Source organism: Doryrhamphus excisus, linkage group LG4 (genome assembly GCF_037039965.1).
Source record: "Doryrhamphus excisus strain RoL-2023G ecotype Guam linkage group LG4, RoL_Dexc_Guam_v1.1, whole genome shotgun sequence".
Lineage (NCBI taxonomy): Eukaryota > Metazoa > Chordata > Actinopteri > Syngnathiformes > Syngnathidae > Doryrhamphus > Doryrhamphus excisus.
In genome coordinates, this window is record NC_136360.1 from 22,565,278 (window position 1) to 22,581,705 (window position 16,428).

Consider the following 16,428-nt stretch of genomic DNA (forward strand, 5'->3'; position numbering starts at 1 on the left):
ATGTCTAGAGGGCTCTAATAATGTTAAAAACCATATCTACAAGGTGGTAAACAGGTTTTCTATGCTGAAAATATTCAATTTATCCTACTTTGTGGAAATTCACTTATTATAGGGGTGTTAGTTCATGTCTAGAGGGCTCTAATGATGTTAAAAAAAACATATCTACAAGGTGGTAAACAGGTTTTCTATGCTGAAAATATTCAATTTATCCTACTTTGCGGAAATTTGATTATTATAGGGGTGTTAGTTCATATCTAGAGGGCTCTAATAATGTTAAAAACCATATCTACAAGGTGGTAAACAGGTTTTCTATGCTGAAAATATCCAATTTATCCTACTTTGTGGAAATTCACTTATTATAGGGGTGTTAGTTCATGTCTAGAGGGCTCTAATGATGTTAAAAACCATATCTACAAGGTGGCAAACAGGTTTTCTATGCTGAAAATATTCAATTTATCCTACTTTGCGGAAATTTGATTATTATAGGGGTGTTAGTTAATGTCTAGAGGGCTCTAAAAATGTTAAAAACCATATCTACAAGGTGGTAAACAGGTTTTCTATGCTGAAAATATTCAATTTATCCTACTTTGTGGAAATTCACTTAATATAGGGGTGTTAGTTCATGTTTTGAGGACTCTACTAATGTTAAAAACCATATCTACAAGGTGGTAAACAGGTTTTCTATGCTGAAAATATTCAATTTATCCTACTTTGTGGAAATTCGCTTATTATAGGGGTGTTAGTTCATGTCTTGAGGGCTCTAATAATGTTAAAAACCATATTATCTTTCTTAGTTATGACAACTTCATTTGAAATTGCTTTGAACCAACAAACAATGCATACAGCTTTTTAAGTAGCAGTAACTTTTATATATATATATATATATATATATATATACACACACACACACACACACAAATAAATCCGTCTTGGACATCTGCAGCTCAAGCTGGGCGTGCTGCTGTCGTTGGCGTTGGAGTCACTCCTGTCAGCCTTGAGTTTGTTGACAGGAGGTTCCGTCTTTGTATTTTTTTTCCTTCTTCTCGTCCTTCTCTGACGAGGCCATACTAGCGTGTCATGCATTTGCTTGCAGATTAGAGTTGTTGTTACGTAAATGTTCTTCCAGGCCGATATGCCCTGAGAAATTACTTTAAATCTAAACGGACTGCAATGTAAAAAAAAAAATTCTTGTAATTCTGACCGACGAGTATTTATGTTGGTTGGTCAGCAACCAATATGGTGTTTGAAGGATTATCCGAGTTGGTAGACATCACTCTGCCTGACACTATGAAACAGTGAATTAATTCGCGTTGACTCACACCCCCCACCACCCCGCTAAAGCCATCGATTTATGGATGCTAAATAGACCAAACCAACTCACCGCATCCTACTGAAGGTCAATACACAACATAGATGATAAAACTAGACCATCACCCACCAGTCCACCAGCAGGTAAGTTTCAGGAAAATATCAGTTCCCAACTAAAAATGGGAGGAAAAAAAGCCTTTTGTGAAAAGATGCGTTTTGAGCACAACTTTCACTTTGACACAAATATTTTCGCTTTAGTAATCAGCAGTAGAACATTGGTAAGTTTCAGGAAAATATCAGTTCCCAACTAAAAATGGGAGAAAAACCGCTTTTTGTGAAAAGTTGCATTTTGTTTTTGTGAAAAGATGCATTTTGAACACAACTTTGACTTTGACGCAAATATTTTGGCTTTTTATGACTGCTAACGACTATACCAACATAACACAAAAAATGGGTTAGAATCCACATCTGGTTTGCATGCAATTTGATGTTATTGCGACTTATTCCGCGTGCAGATTCTTTAGTAATCAGCAGTAGAACATTGTTAAGTTTCAGGAAAATATCAGTTCCCAACTAAAAATGGGAGATTTTTTTTTTGTGAAAAGTTGCATTTTTTTTTCTGAAAAAATGCATTTTGAGCACAACTTTCACTTTGACGCAAATATTTTGGCTTTTTATGACTGCTAACGACTATACCAACATAACACAAAAAATGGGTTCGAATCCACATCTGGTTTGCATGCAATTTGATGTTATTGCGACTTATTTGGCGTGCAGATTCTTTAGTAATCAGCAGTAGAACATTGGTAAGTTTCAGGAAAATATCAGTTCCCAACTAAAAATGGGAGAATTTTTTTTTGTGTGAAAAATTGCATTTTGTTTTCTGAAAAAATGCATTTTGAGCACAACTTTCACTTTGACACAAATATTTTGGCTTTTTATGACTGCCAACGACTATACCAACATAACACAAAAAATGGGTTAGAATCCACATCTGGCTTGCATGCAATTTGATGTTATTGCTACTTATTCACCGTGCAGATTCTTTAGTAATCAGCAGTAGAACATTGGTAAGTTTCAGGAAAATATCAGTTCCCAACTAAAAATGGGAGAAATTTTTTTTTGTGAAAAGTCGCATTTTGTTTTCTGAAAAAATGCATTTTGAGCACAACTTTCACTTTGACACAAATATTTTTGCTTTTTATGACTGCTAACGACTATACCAACATAATACAAAAAATGGGTTAGAATCCACATCTGGTTTGCATGCAATTTGATGTTATTTCGACTTATTCGCCGTGCAGATTCTTTAGTAATCAGCACTAGAACATTGGTAAGTTTCAGGAAAATATCAGTTCCCAACTAAAAATGGGAGAATTTTTTTTTTGTGAAAAGTTGCATTTTGTTTTCTGAAAAAATTCATTTTGAGCACAACTTTCACGCAAATATTTTGGCTTTTTATGACTGCTAACGACTATGCCAACATAACACAAAAAATGGGTTAGAATCCACATCTGGTTTGCATGCAATTTGATGTTATTGCGACTTATTCGGCGTGCTGGCATAGGCACGGCTTAGTGGATCATGGCCACTTCCGAGGTCAGATCTCGTTAATCTGTGCGATGCCATTACGGTCATTCGGCGTCATGTCTGCTCTCTCCCATTGCACACGAGGTAACACAAGTGTTGCATAAGAAGAATGGTGTACTAGATGGTGGATAACCAAGGCCAATGTGATTACACAAAGCTTAGAGGAATACACACAAGGTTGTTTTTCCGTGAAACGTTCTACCAGTCGGCTTAACCCTTCAGATCAGATCATCCCTTCGTTTCTATCTGCGGAAGGCAGTATACTCCATAACCCGATTTTACGAGTGACATGCAATTAGTATTATTGGAGTATGTTTTTTTTCCATCTTCCATCTGCGTTGAGCGACTCTGCCCGTCGTGACTTCTCTCTCGTTCTGTTTGCGTTCCAGCTGTCGCAGCAGCAACAGGAAGAGCCTCTGTGTTGGAACGCCATCACCCACTCTGTCCCGACCACTCTCCCCACTCTCAGTGCATACAGGTAAGAGCCGGGCTCTCTCGGACTGTCGCCGCCGTTGCCGCGCACTTTTGCATTCATGTCTGCTGGGGTCCTGGTCCTGGTCCTGGATTCTGCAAAGAAATGCAGAATCGAGGACCACAGCCTCGGTGCGATTATTATTATTATTATTTTTTTTAGCTCAAAACACTTACTTTCATCAGAAAAAAAAAGTTTGCTTCTACCCTTTTCCGTTCTTTAGTAATCAACAGTAGAACATTGGTAAGTTTCAGGAAAATATCAGTTCCCAACTAAAAATGGGAGAAAAACAACTTTTTGTGAAAAGTTGCATTTTGCAATTCCACCCTTGTTGTTTGTCTATATGTGCCCTGTGATTGGCTGGCAACCAGTCCAGCCTCTTGTCCTAAGACAGCTGGGATAGGCTCCAGCACCCCCCACGACCTTTGTGAGGATAAGCGGCAGAAAATGAATGAAATTTTTTGTTTCATAGAAGTCAACAACTGCTCAGATGTTTTTGGTTTCACTAAAATAAAAAAAAAATATGGACGTCAGTCATCGATGAATTTGGTTCCCTGCAGAAAAAGCTAATTTTCTGTTTTTTAATTTTTTTTAGCTCAAAATGCTTAAGTTCAAACACTTACTTTCATCAGAAAAAAAAAAGTTTGCTTCTACCCTTTTCCGTTCTTTAGTAATCAGCAGTAGAACATCGGTAAGTTTCAGGAAAATATCAGTTCCCAACTAAAAATGGGAGAAAAACAACTTTTTGTGAAAAGTTGCATTTTGTTTTGTGAAAACATGCATTTTGCAATTCCACCCTTGTTGTTTGTCTATATGTGCCCTGTGATTGGCTGGCAACCAGTCCAGCCTCTTGTCCTAAGACAGCTGGGATAGGCTCCAGCACCCCCCACGACCCTTGTGAGGATAAGCGGCAGAAAATGAATGAAATTTTTTGTTTCATAGAAGTCAACAACTCCTCAGATGTTTTTGGTTTCACTAAAATAAAAAAAAAATATGGACGTCAGTCATCGATGAATTTGGTTCCCTGCAGAAAAAGCTAATTTTCTGTTTTTTAATTTTTTTTAGCTCAAAACGCTTAAGTTCAAACACTTACTTTCATCAGAAAAAAAAAGTTTGCTTCTACCCTTTTCCGTTCTTTAATAATCAGCAGTAGAACATTGGTAAGTTTCAGGAAAATATCAGTTCCCAACTAAAAATGGGAGGAAAAACAACTTTTTGTGAAAAGTTGCATTTTGTTTTGTGAAAAGATGCATTTTGCAATTCCACCCTCGGCCATCGAGGGTCACATTTATACTCTTTTTATTTACAACATATTGCGCAACTGCAGGGTCTTGAGACACATGCTAACTCGCAAACTAGAGAGCTAGCGACCTAAACAGTAGCCTTCAAGTTATTTCCTTTCAACTTAAATAGCCAAAAACGTACCACTTCCACACGGGTAGGGAGGATAACTATTAACAGTTATTTAACCTTTAACATGAACATGAATCAAACGTAATAATTTTTTCTGGGTACATGATACCATACAGCATCCATATCAAACTTGCGCGGGCCGCGCTGACATTAAACTTTCATATCAAGGCGGGGGCCTCAAACTGGTGTCGTGCGGGCCACATTTGGCCCGCGGGCCGCATGTTTGAGACCCCTGATTTTTACATATTTTGCTAAGTATTTTCTGAGAAATCATTCTTTATCTTTTTTTTTAATCTTTTTTTTGTTTTTATAGACATGACAAAACACGACTATAGTCACATTTATACTCTTTTTATTTACAACATATTGCGCAACTGCAGGGTCTTGAGACACATGCTAACTCGCAAACTAGAGAGCTAGCGACCTAAACGGTAGCCTTCAAGTTATTTCCTTTAAACTTATATAGCCAAAAACATACCACTTCCACACGGATTGGGAGGATAACTATTAACAGTTATTTAACCTTTAACATGAACATGAATCAAACGTAATAATTTTTTCTGGGTACATGATACCATACAGCATCCATATCAAACTTTCATATCAAGGCGGGGGCCTCAAATTAGTGTCCTGCGGGCCACATTTGGCCCGCGGGCTGGGTGTTTGAGACCCCTGACGGGGGTGTGGTGAGGGTGTTCGGGGGTCCTAGAGTTTACAAACAGTTACTCAGGTTTCGTGGAATCGCTGACGTGTTTATTTATAAAAAAACACTGATACCTAAAAGTAGTTATTCTATTCGTCGGAAATGTGACTTGAGGCTCGTGTTTTCATTCCCGACATTAGGATTTAATCCCCACGGGAGTCCAAATAAGACCCATGCAAGTTTGGGGAACTCAAGGCAAAAGATGTTCCTCACGCTTGGAGGAAACAAGATGGTGCTGGCGTGAAACCGGAGCTCATTTCTTGCTTGTGTATCAAAATGTTCTTAAATAGTTTGGACGCCGGCACGCCGAGCAGCCACAGGATCAGTCGATCCTGCTGAGCTCAAATTACGAGAGGCGGTATTGGACTGGTTTAACAACAAACCACCTGCCGTTGCCGACGACGCCGCCGCCGCCGATGCCGACACCTCTAATAGCGCTTTGAGCGAGACGAAGATATTGCAGCAAAACAAGTTGTGTTGTTTGTGTGGACGTGTTGTTGTTGCTGCGGCGGCGGCGGCGGCGGATGGGTCGCTGGTGAAACGTGAAGCAGAAAGCCAGGCGGGATTGGGTGTCATCTGAGAGCCGACCTACACAACTTTAGGACACCGCTGTCAACAGTACTATTCTGTGTGTCGCATTTTGGCTCTCATTGTCGTCGCCATCGGACATGACCTACTTTAGCGCCGTTCGGTTCGGTACGGGACACACTTTTCTGTTCGTAGTGTAGTTTTCCAAGCCGATACCGATAACTTCCTGCTTTTCAACGGGGGTACTTGAATTTACTTGGGTTTACTAGACGACAAAAGTTGGTAAAAAAAAACAAAATGCAACTTTTCACAAAAAGCTGTTTTTCCTCCCATTTTTAGTTGGGAACTGATATTTTCCTGAAACTTACCAATGTTCTACTGCTGATTACTAAAGAATCTGCACGCCAATTAAGTCGCAATAACATCAAATTGCATGCAAACCAGATGTGGATTCTAACCCATTTTTTGTGTTATGTTGGTATAGTCGTTAGCAGTCATAAAAAGCCAAAATATTTGTGTCAAAGTGAAAGTTGTGCTCAAAATGCATCTTTTCACAAAACAAAATGCAATTTTTCCACAAAAAACTGTTTTTCTCCCATTTTTAGTTGGGAGCTGATATTTTCCTGAAACTTACCAATGTTCTACTGCCGATTACTAAAGAATCTGCACACCGAATAAGTCTCAATAACATCAAATTGCGTGCAAACCAGATGTGGATTCTAACGCTGATGTCAAATAAGCCATGTGTTGTGTTATGTTGGTATAGTCGTTAGCGGTCATAAAAAGCCAAAATATTTGTGTCAAAGTGAAAGTTGTGCTCAAAATGCATCTTTTTACAAAACAAAATGCAATTTTTCACAAAAAAAAATTCTCCCATTTTTAGTTGGGAACTGATATTTTCCTAAAACTTACCAATGTTCTTTCTAGTGCTGATTACTAAAGAATCTGCACGCCGAATAAGTCGCAATAACATCAAATTGCATGCAAACCAGATGTGGATTCTAACCCATTTTTTGTGTTACGTTGGTATAGTCCTTAGCGGTCATAAAAAGCCAAAATATTTGTGTCAAAGTGAAAGTTGTGCTCAAAATGCATCTTTTTACAAAACAAAATGCACCTTTTCACAAAAAGCTGTTTTTCTCCCATTTTTAGTTGGGAACTGATATTTTCCTGAAACTTACCAATGTTCTAGTGCTGATTACTAAAGAATCTGCACATGGAATAAGTCGCAATAACATCAAATTGCATGCAAACCAGATGTGGATTCTAACCCATTTTTTGTGTTACGTTGGTATAGTCCTTAGCGGTCATAAAAAGCGAAAATATTTGTGTCAAAGTGAAAGTTGTGCTCAAAATGCAAATTTTCACAAAACAAAATGCAACTTTTCACAAAAAAATCCTTTTCTCCCATTTTTAGTTGGGAACTGATATTTTCCTGAAACTTACCAATGTTTTACTGCTGATTACTAAAGAATCTGTAGACTAGTGGTTAGCGCGCAGACTTCACAGCTAAGAGACCAGGGTTCAATTCCACGCTTGGCCATCTCTGTGTGTACTTTGCACGTTCTCTTCTCCAGGTACTCCGGTTTCCTCCCACATTCCAAAAACATGCTAGGTTAATTAGCGACTCCAAATTGTGCATCTGCATCGACGCTATTGTTGACGTTGCACTTCATGCTGTGACTCGCTGGAAAGAGTCGAGTCCAGCCGATGTGTGCTGAGGATTATCTTATGACCGAGTCCAATTTAGGCTCTAATCGTCTCCATCTCTCGGGTCCGAAATGGCACTAAACCCATTTTAGTGCGACCAGACAGACCAAGCCCCTCTACATAATCTCCCCAATTAATAAATATACATAAATAGATGCTAGGATGGTAATACCAAGATCCGTTTGTGGACATAACGTCACCTATTGAATTCAACCATGTATTTGTCTGCGAATTACTCCTTTTTTTTAGTGTTTAAAGCAGGGGTCTCAAACACGCGGCCCGCGGGCCAAATGTGGCCCGCAGGAGACTAGTTTGAGGCCCCTGCCTTGATATGAAAGTTTAATGTTGATATGGATGCTGTATGGTATCATGTACCCAGAAAAAATTATTACGTTTTATTAATGTTCATGTTAAAGGTTAAATAACTGTTAATAGTTATCCTCCCTATCCGTGTGGAAGTGGTTTTTGGCTATTTAAGTTGAAAGGAAATAACTTGGAGGCTACCGTTTAGGTCGCTAGCTCTCCAGTTTGCGAGTTAGCATGTGTCTCAAGACCCTGCAGTTGCGCAATATGTTGTAAATAAAAAGAGTATAAATGTGACTATAGTCGTGTTTTGTCATGGAATGTTTTATCAGAGCTTTTTTTGTAGAAAATCGGAACCAAAGCGAAGTTTTAAAAAAAAAAATGTTTTTAATAAATGCGTTTTTGTTTTGTTTTTTTTGGAAATGATGCGGCCCAGTCTCACCCAGACCCTAGCTCCAGTGACCCCCAAGTAAATTGAGTTTGAGACCCCTGGTTTAAGGTGTGAATATGACTAATTTAATCTTTCCTCTATCAGCTGCAAGCAGCCCCCTGGACAGTCCTCGGAATGCATCGACTAGTGCCTGCCTCAACTTTCCATTTGCCCGAAGGTATGACAACACTTCAGTATTTCACAAAAATGTCAGAAATATCCTATTTATTTTTTAAATTTTAATTTTAATTTTAATTTTAATTTTAATTTTAATTTTTTAATTTTAATTTTAATTTTAATTTTAATTTTAATTTTAATTTTAATTTTAATTTTAATTTTAATTTTAATTTTAATTTTAATTTTAATTTTAATTTTAATTTTAATTTTAATTTTAATTTTCAAGTTATGACACAAGTTTTCTGACTTATTAACATGAACCGAGAATATTGCTAACCTGTTCATTTAATAGCAATGTCGCTCAGAGTTACCTGAGTATATTTAGTCAGGACTATAAAAATAAAAAATTTTGATTTTAATGTGTAAAAATTTAAATTAATTTTTTTTTAATAATAATGATTTTAATGTGTACAAATTTAAAAAGTTTCATTTTAATTTGTAAAAATGTTAATGTGTAAAAATGTTAATGTGTAAAAATTTCAATGTGTAAAAATTAAATTATTTTTAATAATAATGATTTTAATGTGTACAAATTTAAAATATTTTAAAAGTTTCATTTTAATTTGTAAAAATGTTAATGTGTAAAAATGTTAATGTGTAAAAATGTCAATGTGTAAAAATTAAAATTTTAATTACAATTAAAATTTTAAGTTGAAGTTAATTTTTTTTAAATAAATTTAAATATAAAAAAGAATTAAAACTATTAAAAAATAAGAATGGAAATATTTAAAAATAAAAATAAAAATATTTAAAAAATAAGAATGAAAATATTTAAAAAATAAGAATGAAAATATTTTAACAAAAGAATAAAAAAAAGAATAAAAATATATATATCAGAAAGGCAGGAAATGAGCTTCTTTCTACTCCTTTTTGTTGAACTGTGAACTGATTATGTGATGCATTCAATTGTAATCTGATGCATGTTCAAATGAAATTAAACCATTACCATATATTTACTACAAAATACACAAAAACAAAGGACAACAACAGAGCAAGATTAATTGAAACTTAACAAAAAAAACGATCTCAGCATGAATAAACGTGGTAGGCGCTTGTAGCTCCCACGTGAAACACAAACAAGCTAACTAACGGCGCCAGAGAGGCATTGAGAGCCCGGCAAAATGTGTAAACAAGGTCGAATGAGATTGTTTTGACAATGTTAGCTGTAATGGTATTTTTATTATCTTACATTATTTTTAACACATTTTCCTCACAAAAAATGGTCAAATTTAAGCACTGGATATTTTTTGATTTGACTCTTTGAACCCAAGTGAACCAACTCACCTCGTTAAGAGTCGATAATTGAAAAACCTAATAAGTGCGATGACACGTTCAGGGTCTCCATGTGGGATTTGGCGTCAGCCTGGAGGTTGCAGACCCCCCCCCCCCCCCCTCCACCCCCTTCCTGCCGGATCCTCTTACAGGCGAGGATGAGTCGCGCTGTCGTTCGTTAGAGGGTACCCTGAAGCCCACTCATACTGTAGTCAACCCAGTTCCCATGGCAACGCGCTTCTCTTACAAGCATGTGTAGCCTACAAGTGAGACTTGAAATGATGGCACCCTTGAAGACACCTAGCAACAATTGTTGGAAACTTGGCGGGGGGGGGGGGGATCGTTGCTAGATGACTTTAAAAAAAAAAAGTTTGCTTATTAGCATACTACCTGTGCCGGATATTAGCATTATTGTGTAACGATGAACGATAACAATGATGACGTACTTACATATATATACGTATATATGGCATGTGTACAACTGTACTTGTTCCCCTGAACCTAGACCATGACAGCAGTTTTTCCTACAGCTGAGTCCTGTAATATAGTGACGCGCTTACGGACCCCACTATGGTAATGGTTTAATTTCATTTCAACATGCATCAGATTACAATTGAACGCATCACATAATCAGTTCCCAGTTCCACATGTCCAAAAGGAGTAGGAAGAAGCAAAGCTTATTAAATCCTACCCCTCCATCTGGTACTTTTACAATCACTAACTGTTATATTACTAATATAGTTTAAATTAAATTAAGTTTAAATTTAATATAGTTTAAATTAAATTAAGTTTGAATTTAATAGTTTAAATTAAATTAAGATTAAATTAAATGAAAATATGATCTCAGGGAAGAAGTACATTTGAAACACTTCTATGCTAGGACTACGTTATGCTAGCCATAGCATTTCAGTATGTGGAATCAAACTATGGAATGGATTGAGTTTGAGATTGAGATTAAATTTAATTAGATTTGATTTAATTTAATTTAATATAGTTTAAATTAAATTAAGTTTCAATTTAATATAGTTTCAATTTAATATAGTTTCAATTTAATATAGTTTCAATTTAATATAGTTTCACTTTAATATAGTTTAAATTAAGTTTTAAATTAAATTTAGTTTAAATTAAATTAAGTTTAAATTTAATATAGTTTAAATTAAATTAAGTTTGAATTTAATAGTTTAAATTAAATTAAGATTAAATTAAATGAAAATATGATCTCAGGGAAGAAGTACATTTGAAACACTTCTATGCTAGGACTACGTTATGCTAGCCATAGCATTTCAGTATGTGGAATCAAACTATGGAATGGATTGAGTTTGAGATTGAGATTAAATTTAATTAGATTTGATTTAATTTAATTTAATATAGTTTAAATTAAATTAAGTTTCAATTTAATATAGTTTCAATTTAATATAGTTTCAATTTAATATAGTTTCAATTTAATATAGTTTAAATTAAGTTTTAAATTAAATTTAGTTTAAATTAAATTAAGTTTAAATTTAATATAGTTTAAATTAAATTAAGTTTAAATTAAATTAAAATATGATCTCAGGGAAGAAGTACATTTGAAACACTTCTATGCTAGGACTACGTTATGCTAGCCATAGCATTTCAGTATGTGGAATCAAACTATGGAATGGATTGAGTTTGAGATTGAGATTAAATTTAATTAGATTTGATTTAATTTAATATAGTTTAAATTAAATAAAGTTTACATTTAATATAGTTTAAATTAAATTAGATTAAATTAGATCAAAATAGATTAATTAGATTAAATAGATTAATTAGATTAAATAGATTAAATTAGATTAAATTAGATTAGATTAAATTACATTAAAATATGATCTCAGGGAAGAAGTACATTTGAAACACTTCTATGCTAGGACTACGTTATGCTAGCCATAGCATTTCAGTATGTGGAATCAAACTATGGAATGGATTGAGTTTGAGATTAAATTGAATTAGATTTGATTTAATTTAATATAGTTTAAATTAAATTAAATAAAGTTTAAATTTAATATAGTTTAAATTAGATTAAGTTAGATTAAGTTAGATTAAATTAGATTAAATTAGATTAAATTAGATTAAATTAGATTAAATTAGATTAAATTAGATTAAAATATGATCTCAGGGAAGAAGTACATTTGAAACACTTCTATGCTAGGACTACGTTATGCTAGCCATAGCATTTCAGTATGTGGAATCAAACTATGGAATGGATTGAGTTTTAGATTAAATTAAATTAAATTTAATTTAATTTTTTTAATTTAAGTGTTTCAAATGTACTTCTTCCCTGAGATCATATTTCTTCTCTCTTGTAGAGAAGTATTGGATGACATTTTTAGCTACTTGGTTGTCGACTACCACGATGGACTTCTGCGTCCATTATTTCCGAAGTGACTCGAGGCACCAAATGACTTCCACCAGCTAAACTTTTGGCCTGGCTTGTAAATGAAAAACAATCTTTGAGGAATGTAGCTCTCGTAAATAATAATCATCATCATCATCAAATAACATTTCAAACCTGTACTGGTTTCAACATTCCTCGTCAGACTTGCTGGTTGGGTCTGCCTTATTATGTCTTTTGTGGAGTCGAGTCACTCCTTTTTTCGGTTACGTAAAAGATTTGAACGGCCGTGTCTGCGCTAATGCACGGCGGCAAGGAAGGCGACATTGTCAGGATGAATTCCTCAGCCCGATTGCCGGAGGTCACAGGATCATTTACACTAAACTCTTTTCTTTCTCTTCTCTTCTCGTCTCTTCGCTTTCGTGCCGCCGTCCCAGTCACTTGGCTCGTGCGGACAGGTAGATGCTTCCTGTGGCTTTTACCTCATGTACGCTACCTCAAAAGTTTGGGATCACTTGGAAATTGTTTTTGTCTGGTCCGAGATATGGCTTTTTTATCGGCGGTCCTGCTATGAAGGACTATGGCCTTCATGTCTGCAATGTTTTTCTGTCCTTGTTAGACCCAGTTTGTGCTATTGCAAATTATTTTTTTTGTCTTTCATGATTACAGTCACCCCTGGTTTAATTAATTGGTTACAGACCTGCCAGTCACCCCTGAGTTCATTGTTTTTGTTTCTTCTTGCACAGTTGTGCAGCGTTTTTCTTTCCTTGTTAGACCCAGTTTGTGCTATTGCTAACGACTTTTTTGTCTTTCATGATTACAGTCACCCCTGGTTTAATTAATTGGTTACAGACCTGCCAGTCACCCCTGAGTTCATTGGTTTTGTTTCTTCTTGCACAGTTGTGCAGCGTTTTTCTGTCCTTGTTAGACCCGGTTTGTGCTATTGCGAATTATTTTTTTTGTCTTTCATGATTACAGTCACCCCTGGTTTAATTAATTGGTTACAGACCTGCCAGTCACCCCTGAGTTCATTGTTTTTGTTTCTTCTTGCACAGTTGTGCAGCATTTTTCTGTCCTTGTTAGACCCAGTTTGTGCTATTGCTAACGACTTTTTTGTCTTTCATGATTACAGTCACCCCTGGTTTAATTAATTGGTTACAGACCTGCCAGTCACCCCTGAGTTCATTGTTTTTGTTTCTTCTTGCACAGTTGTGCAGCGTTTTTCTGTCCTTGTTAGACCCGGTTTGTGCTATTGCGAATTATTTTTTTTGTCTTTCATGATTACAGTCACCCCTGGTTTAATTAATTGGTTACAGACCTGCCAGTCACCCCTGAGTTCATTGTTTTTGTTTCTTCTTGCACAGTTGTGCAGCGTTTTTCTGTCCTTGTTAGACCCAGTTTGTGCTATTGCTAACGACTTTTTTGTCTTTCATGATTACAGTCACCCCTGGTTTAATTAATTGGTTACAGACCTGCCAGTCACCCCTGAGTTCATTGTTTTTGTTTCTTCTTGCACAGTTGTGCAGCGTTTTTCTGTCCTTGTTAGACCCGGTTTGTGCTATTGCTAAGGACTTTTTTGTCTTTCATGATTACAGTCACCCCTGGTTTAATTAATTGGTTACAGACGTGCCAGCGATGAATAAATTTCCACAATATAGGATTCCAAGTCAATAAATGGAATATTTTTGTAGTTTGAGCACGAAAAATCTGTATATGACTTTGTAAATACGAGGGATTTATGTTGCCGATTTTGATACCAATCATCCATGAGTGAAATTGACCGATTCCGACACCGATCATATGGAATTATTCTTATTTGTTTCGTCTTGCACAGTTGTGCAGCGTTTTTCTGTCCTTGTTAGACAGACATTTGCAAGTGATCCCAAACTTTTAGTACTGCAGATTCACTGACCACATCTTTATGTACACTTGAATGTACGATTGAATAAGATCCAATAGCTGTAGCACCAATTCTGCGTTGTTATTGTTGTTTTGAACAAATGCTAATGTGTCGGGTTACCCTTATTTTGCTACTCGTTACGAACTGTAAGCTGCATTTTCTTTCATCGTTTGACTTGTTTATCAAAATACTATATATATACAGATACTGTATAATTGAAGATGTTGTTGCAAGAGTACACAGCAGACCGTCGCCGCTGTGATTTCGATACTGTGTCGCTATTGGATCGATATTTCAATGTTCTGTACGTGTACCGTAAGGAAGTGGCCGGTGTGGATGTCTGAATGTATTGCTTGAGTGTTGTTTTTGTGCAAAAGGTAAATAACGTAACGACATGAACACGTTTGTTATGCAAATGTTGCGCTAATAAAATGCTAACTAACGCTCAATGTCTTCCTCCCAGAGCCGAGGGCCGACGATGGTCCCTGGCGTCCCTCCCCTCGTCGGGCTATGGAACCAACCCTCCCAGCTCCACTGTTTCAGTAAGTAGCCCGTACCGCACACAACAGTAGCTATGACCTTTCCGATAGCAATGGTATCCATGGAAAAGAATATTCCAATCTCTTGTCTACATGCGGCGCTATAATCAACCGGAATAGTCAATAGGGCATGCCCAGTAAAACGTAAAAATCAACATTATGTGATACCGATTTCCTTGAGTTTGTCTTTCACTTGTTAGAATAACTCTGTATTGCCAGTTTTTTGTTTTTCATATTTTTTTTTTTCGTTTTTTGTATTTTCCAGTTTTGAAATTTAGTTTGAATCAAAAACAAACTTTCCGCATTGCTCGCCTCCATTTTTTTTTTAAAAATCGAAGAACGTCTGGAGCTGCATGTTACGTCATATCTTAGCATTCGCTAAAAGAACGCACCCGGGAACGGGAAAATATATAAGTTCAATCTTGCTAATATTTTATAATTAAGCTCGGGACATGTTTTATATTGATATATATATTATTTTTTAATAAAACTGTACTTGTGAATAAATTATAGAAGGGTTTAGATCAGGGGTCTCAAACTCAATTTACTTGGGGGCCACTGGAGATCGGGTCTGGGTGAGACTGGGCTGCATCAGGTTTTCCAAAAAAAAACAAAAAAAAAACGCATTTATTAAAAACAAAAAAAATTAAAATTTCTACAAAAAAAGCTCTGATAAAACATTCCACTGTTCTCAAATATCTTTTTATTTTTCTACACAAAATAAGATGAAAAATAAATAAGAAGAATAAAGAAAATCAATCAGTAATAAATAAATATAATAATAATAATAATAAAACGGCAAATAATAAAAACTTAAGAAACCACATATAGTTGGTGGGTAGACAAATGATTTTTTTCATATTAAAATGAACAAAGCATTATTAGAGCCCTGTAGACATGACAAAACACGACTATAGTCACATTTATACTCTTTTTATTTACAACATATTGCGCAACTGCAGGGTCTTGAGACACATGCTAACTCGCAAACGAGAGAGCTAGCGACCTAAACGGTAGCCTTCAAGTTATTTCCTTTAAACTTAAATAGCCAAAAACGTACCACTTCCACACGGATAGGGAGGATAACTATTAACAGTTATTTAACCTTTAACATGAACATGAATCAAACGTAATAATTTTTTCTGGGTACATGATACCATACAGCATCCATATCAAACTTTCATATCAAGGCAGGGGGCCTCAAACTAGTGTCCTGCGTGCCACATTTGTCAGGTGGTGGGTGTGCTGCTCGACGCGGGTGGATTATCTGCTGCCTGGGCGTTTGCACGGCTTTTTCCCGGCAGTATTGTTTTAACTTGATGTCGGTCTAACTTGTCTGAACACATTACTTGTGGTTTGCAGTAGCACAAGTACACACAACGCTCCCTATGAGACGCCGATGCAAAAGTATCACTGAATCATATCTGTTATTTGCATTTGAGAATGAGGGGAAATTGGGCTGCACGGTGGTGAAGTGGTTAACGTGCAGGTCACACAGCTAGACCCGAGTTCAATTCCATTCTCTGCGTAGCGTTTGCATGTTTCTCCAGGGACTCCTCCCACATTCCAAAAACATGCTAGGTTAATTAGCGACTCCAAATTGTCCATAGGTATGAATGGTGAGTGTGAATGGTTGTTTGTCTATATGTGCCCTGTGATTGGCTGGCTGTCCACCAGTCCAGGGTGTAACCCGCCTCTACCCGGCGAAAACCCACACATGCATGGGGAGAACA

The 16,428-nt window shown here is 36.1% G+C and overlaps 1 protein-coding gene across 1 annotated transcript in view; it reads left to right on the forward strand.

The window, feature by feature from the left end:
• mast3b (microtubule associated serine/threonine kinase 3b) overlaps nucleotides 1–16,428 on the forward strand; it is a 60,974-nt gene that overhangs the window by 15,742 nt on the left and 28,804 nt on the right. The window contains exons 3-6 of the mRNA XM_078790372.1: nucleotides 3,288–3,376; nucleotides 8,563–8,635; nucleotides 12,694–12,714; nucleotides 14,620–14,698. Coding sequence (XP_078646498.1) covers nucleotides 3,288–3,376; nucleotides 8,563–8,635; nucleotides 12,694–12,714; nucleotides 14,620–14,698 — 262 coding nt within the window. The remainder of the gene's footprint in view (nucleotides 1–3,287; nucleotides 3,377–8,562; nucleotides 8,636–12,693; nucleotides 12,715–14,619; nucleotides 14,699–16,428) is intronic.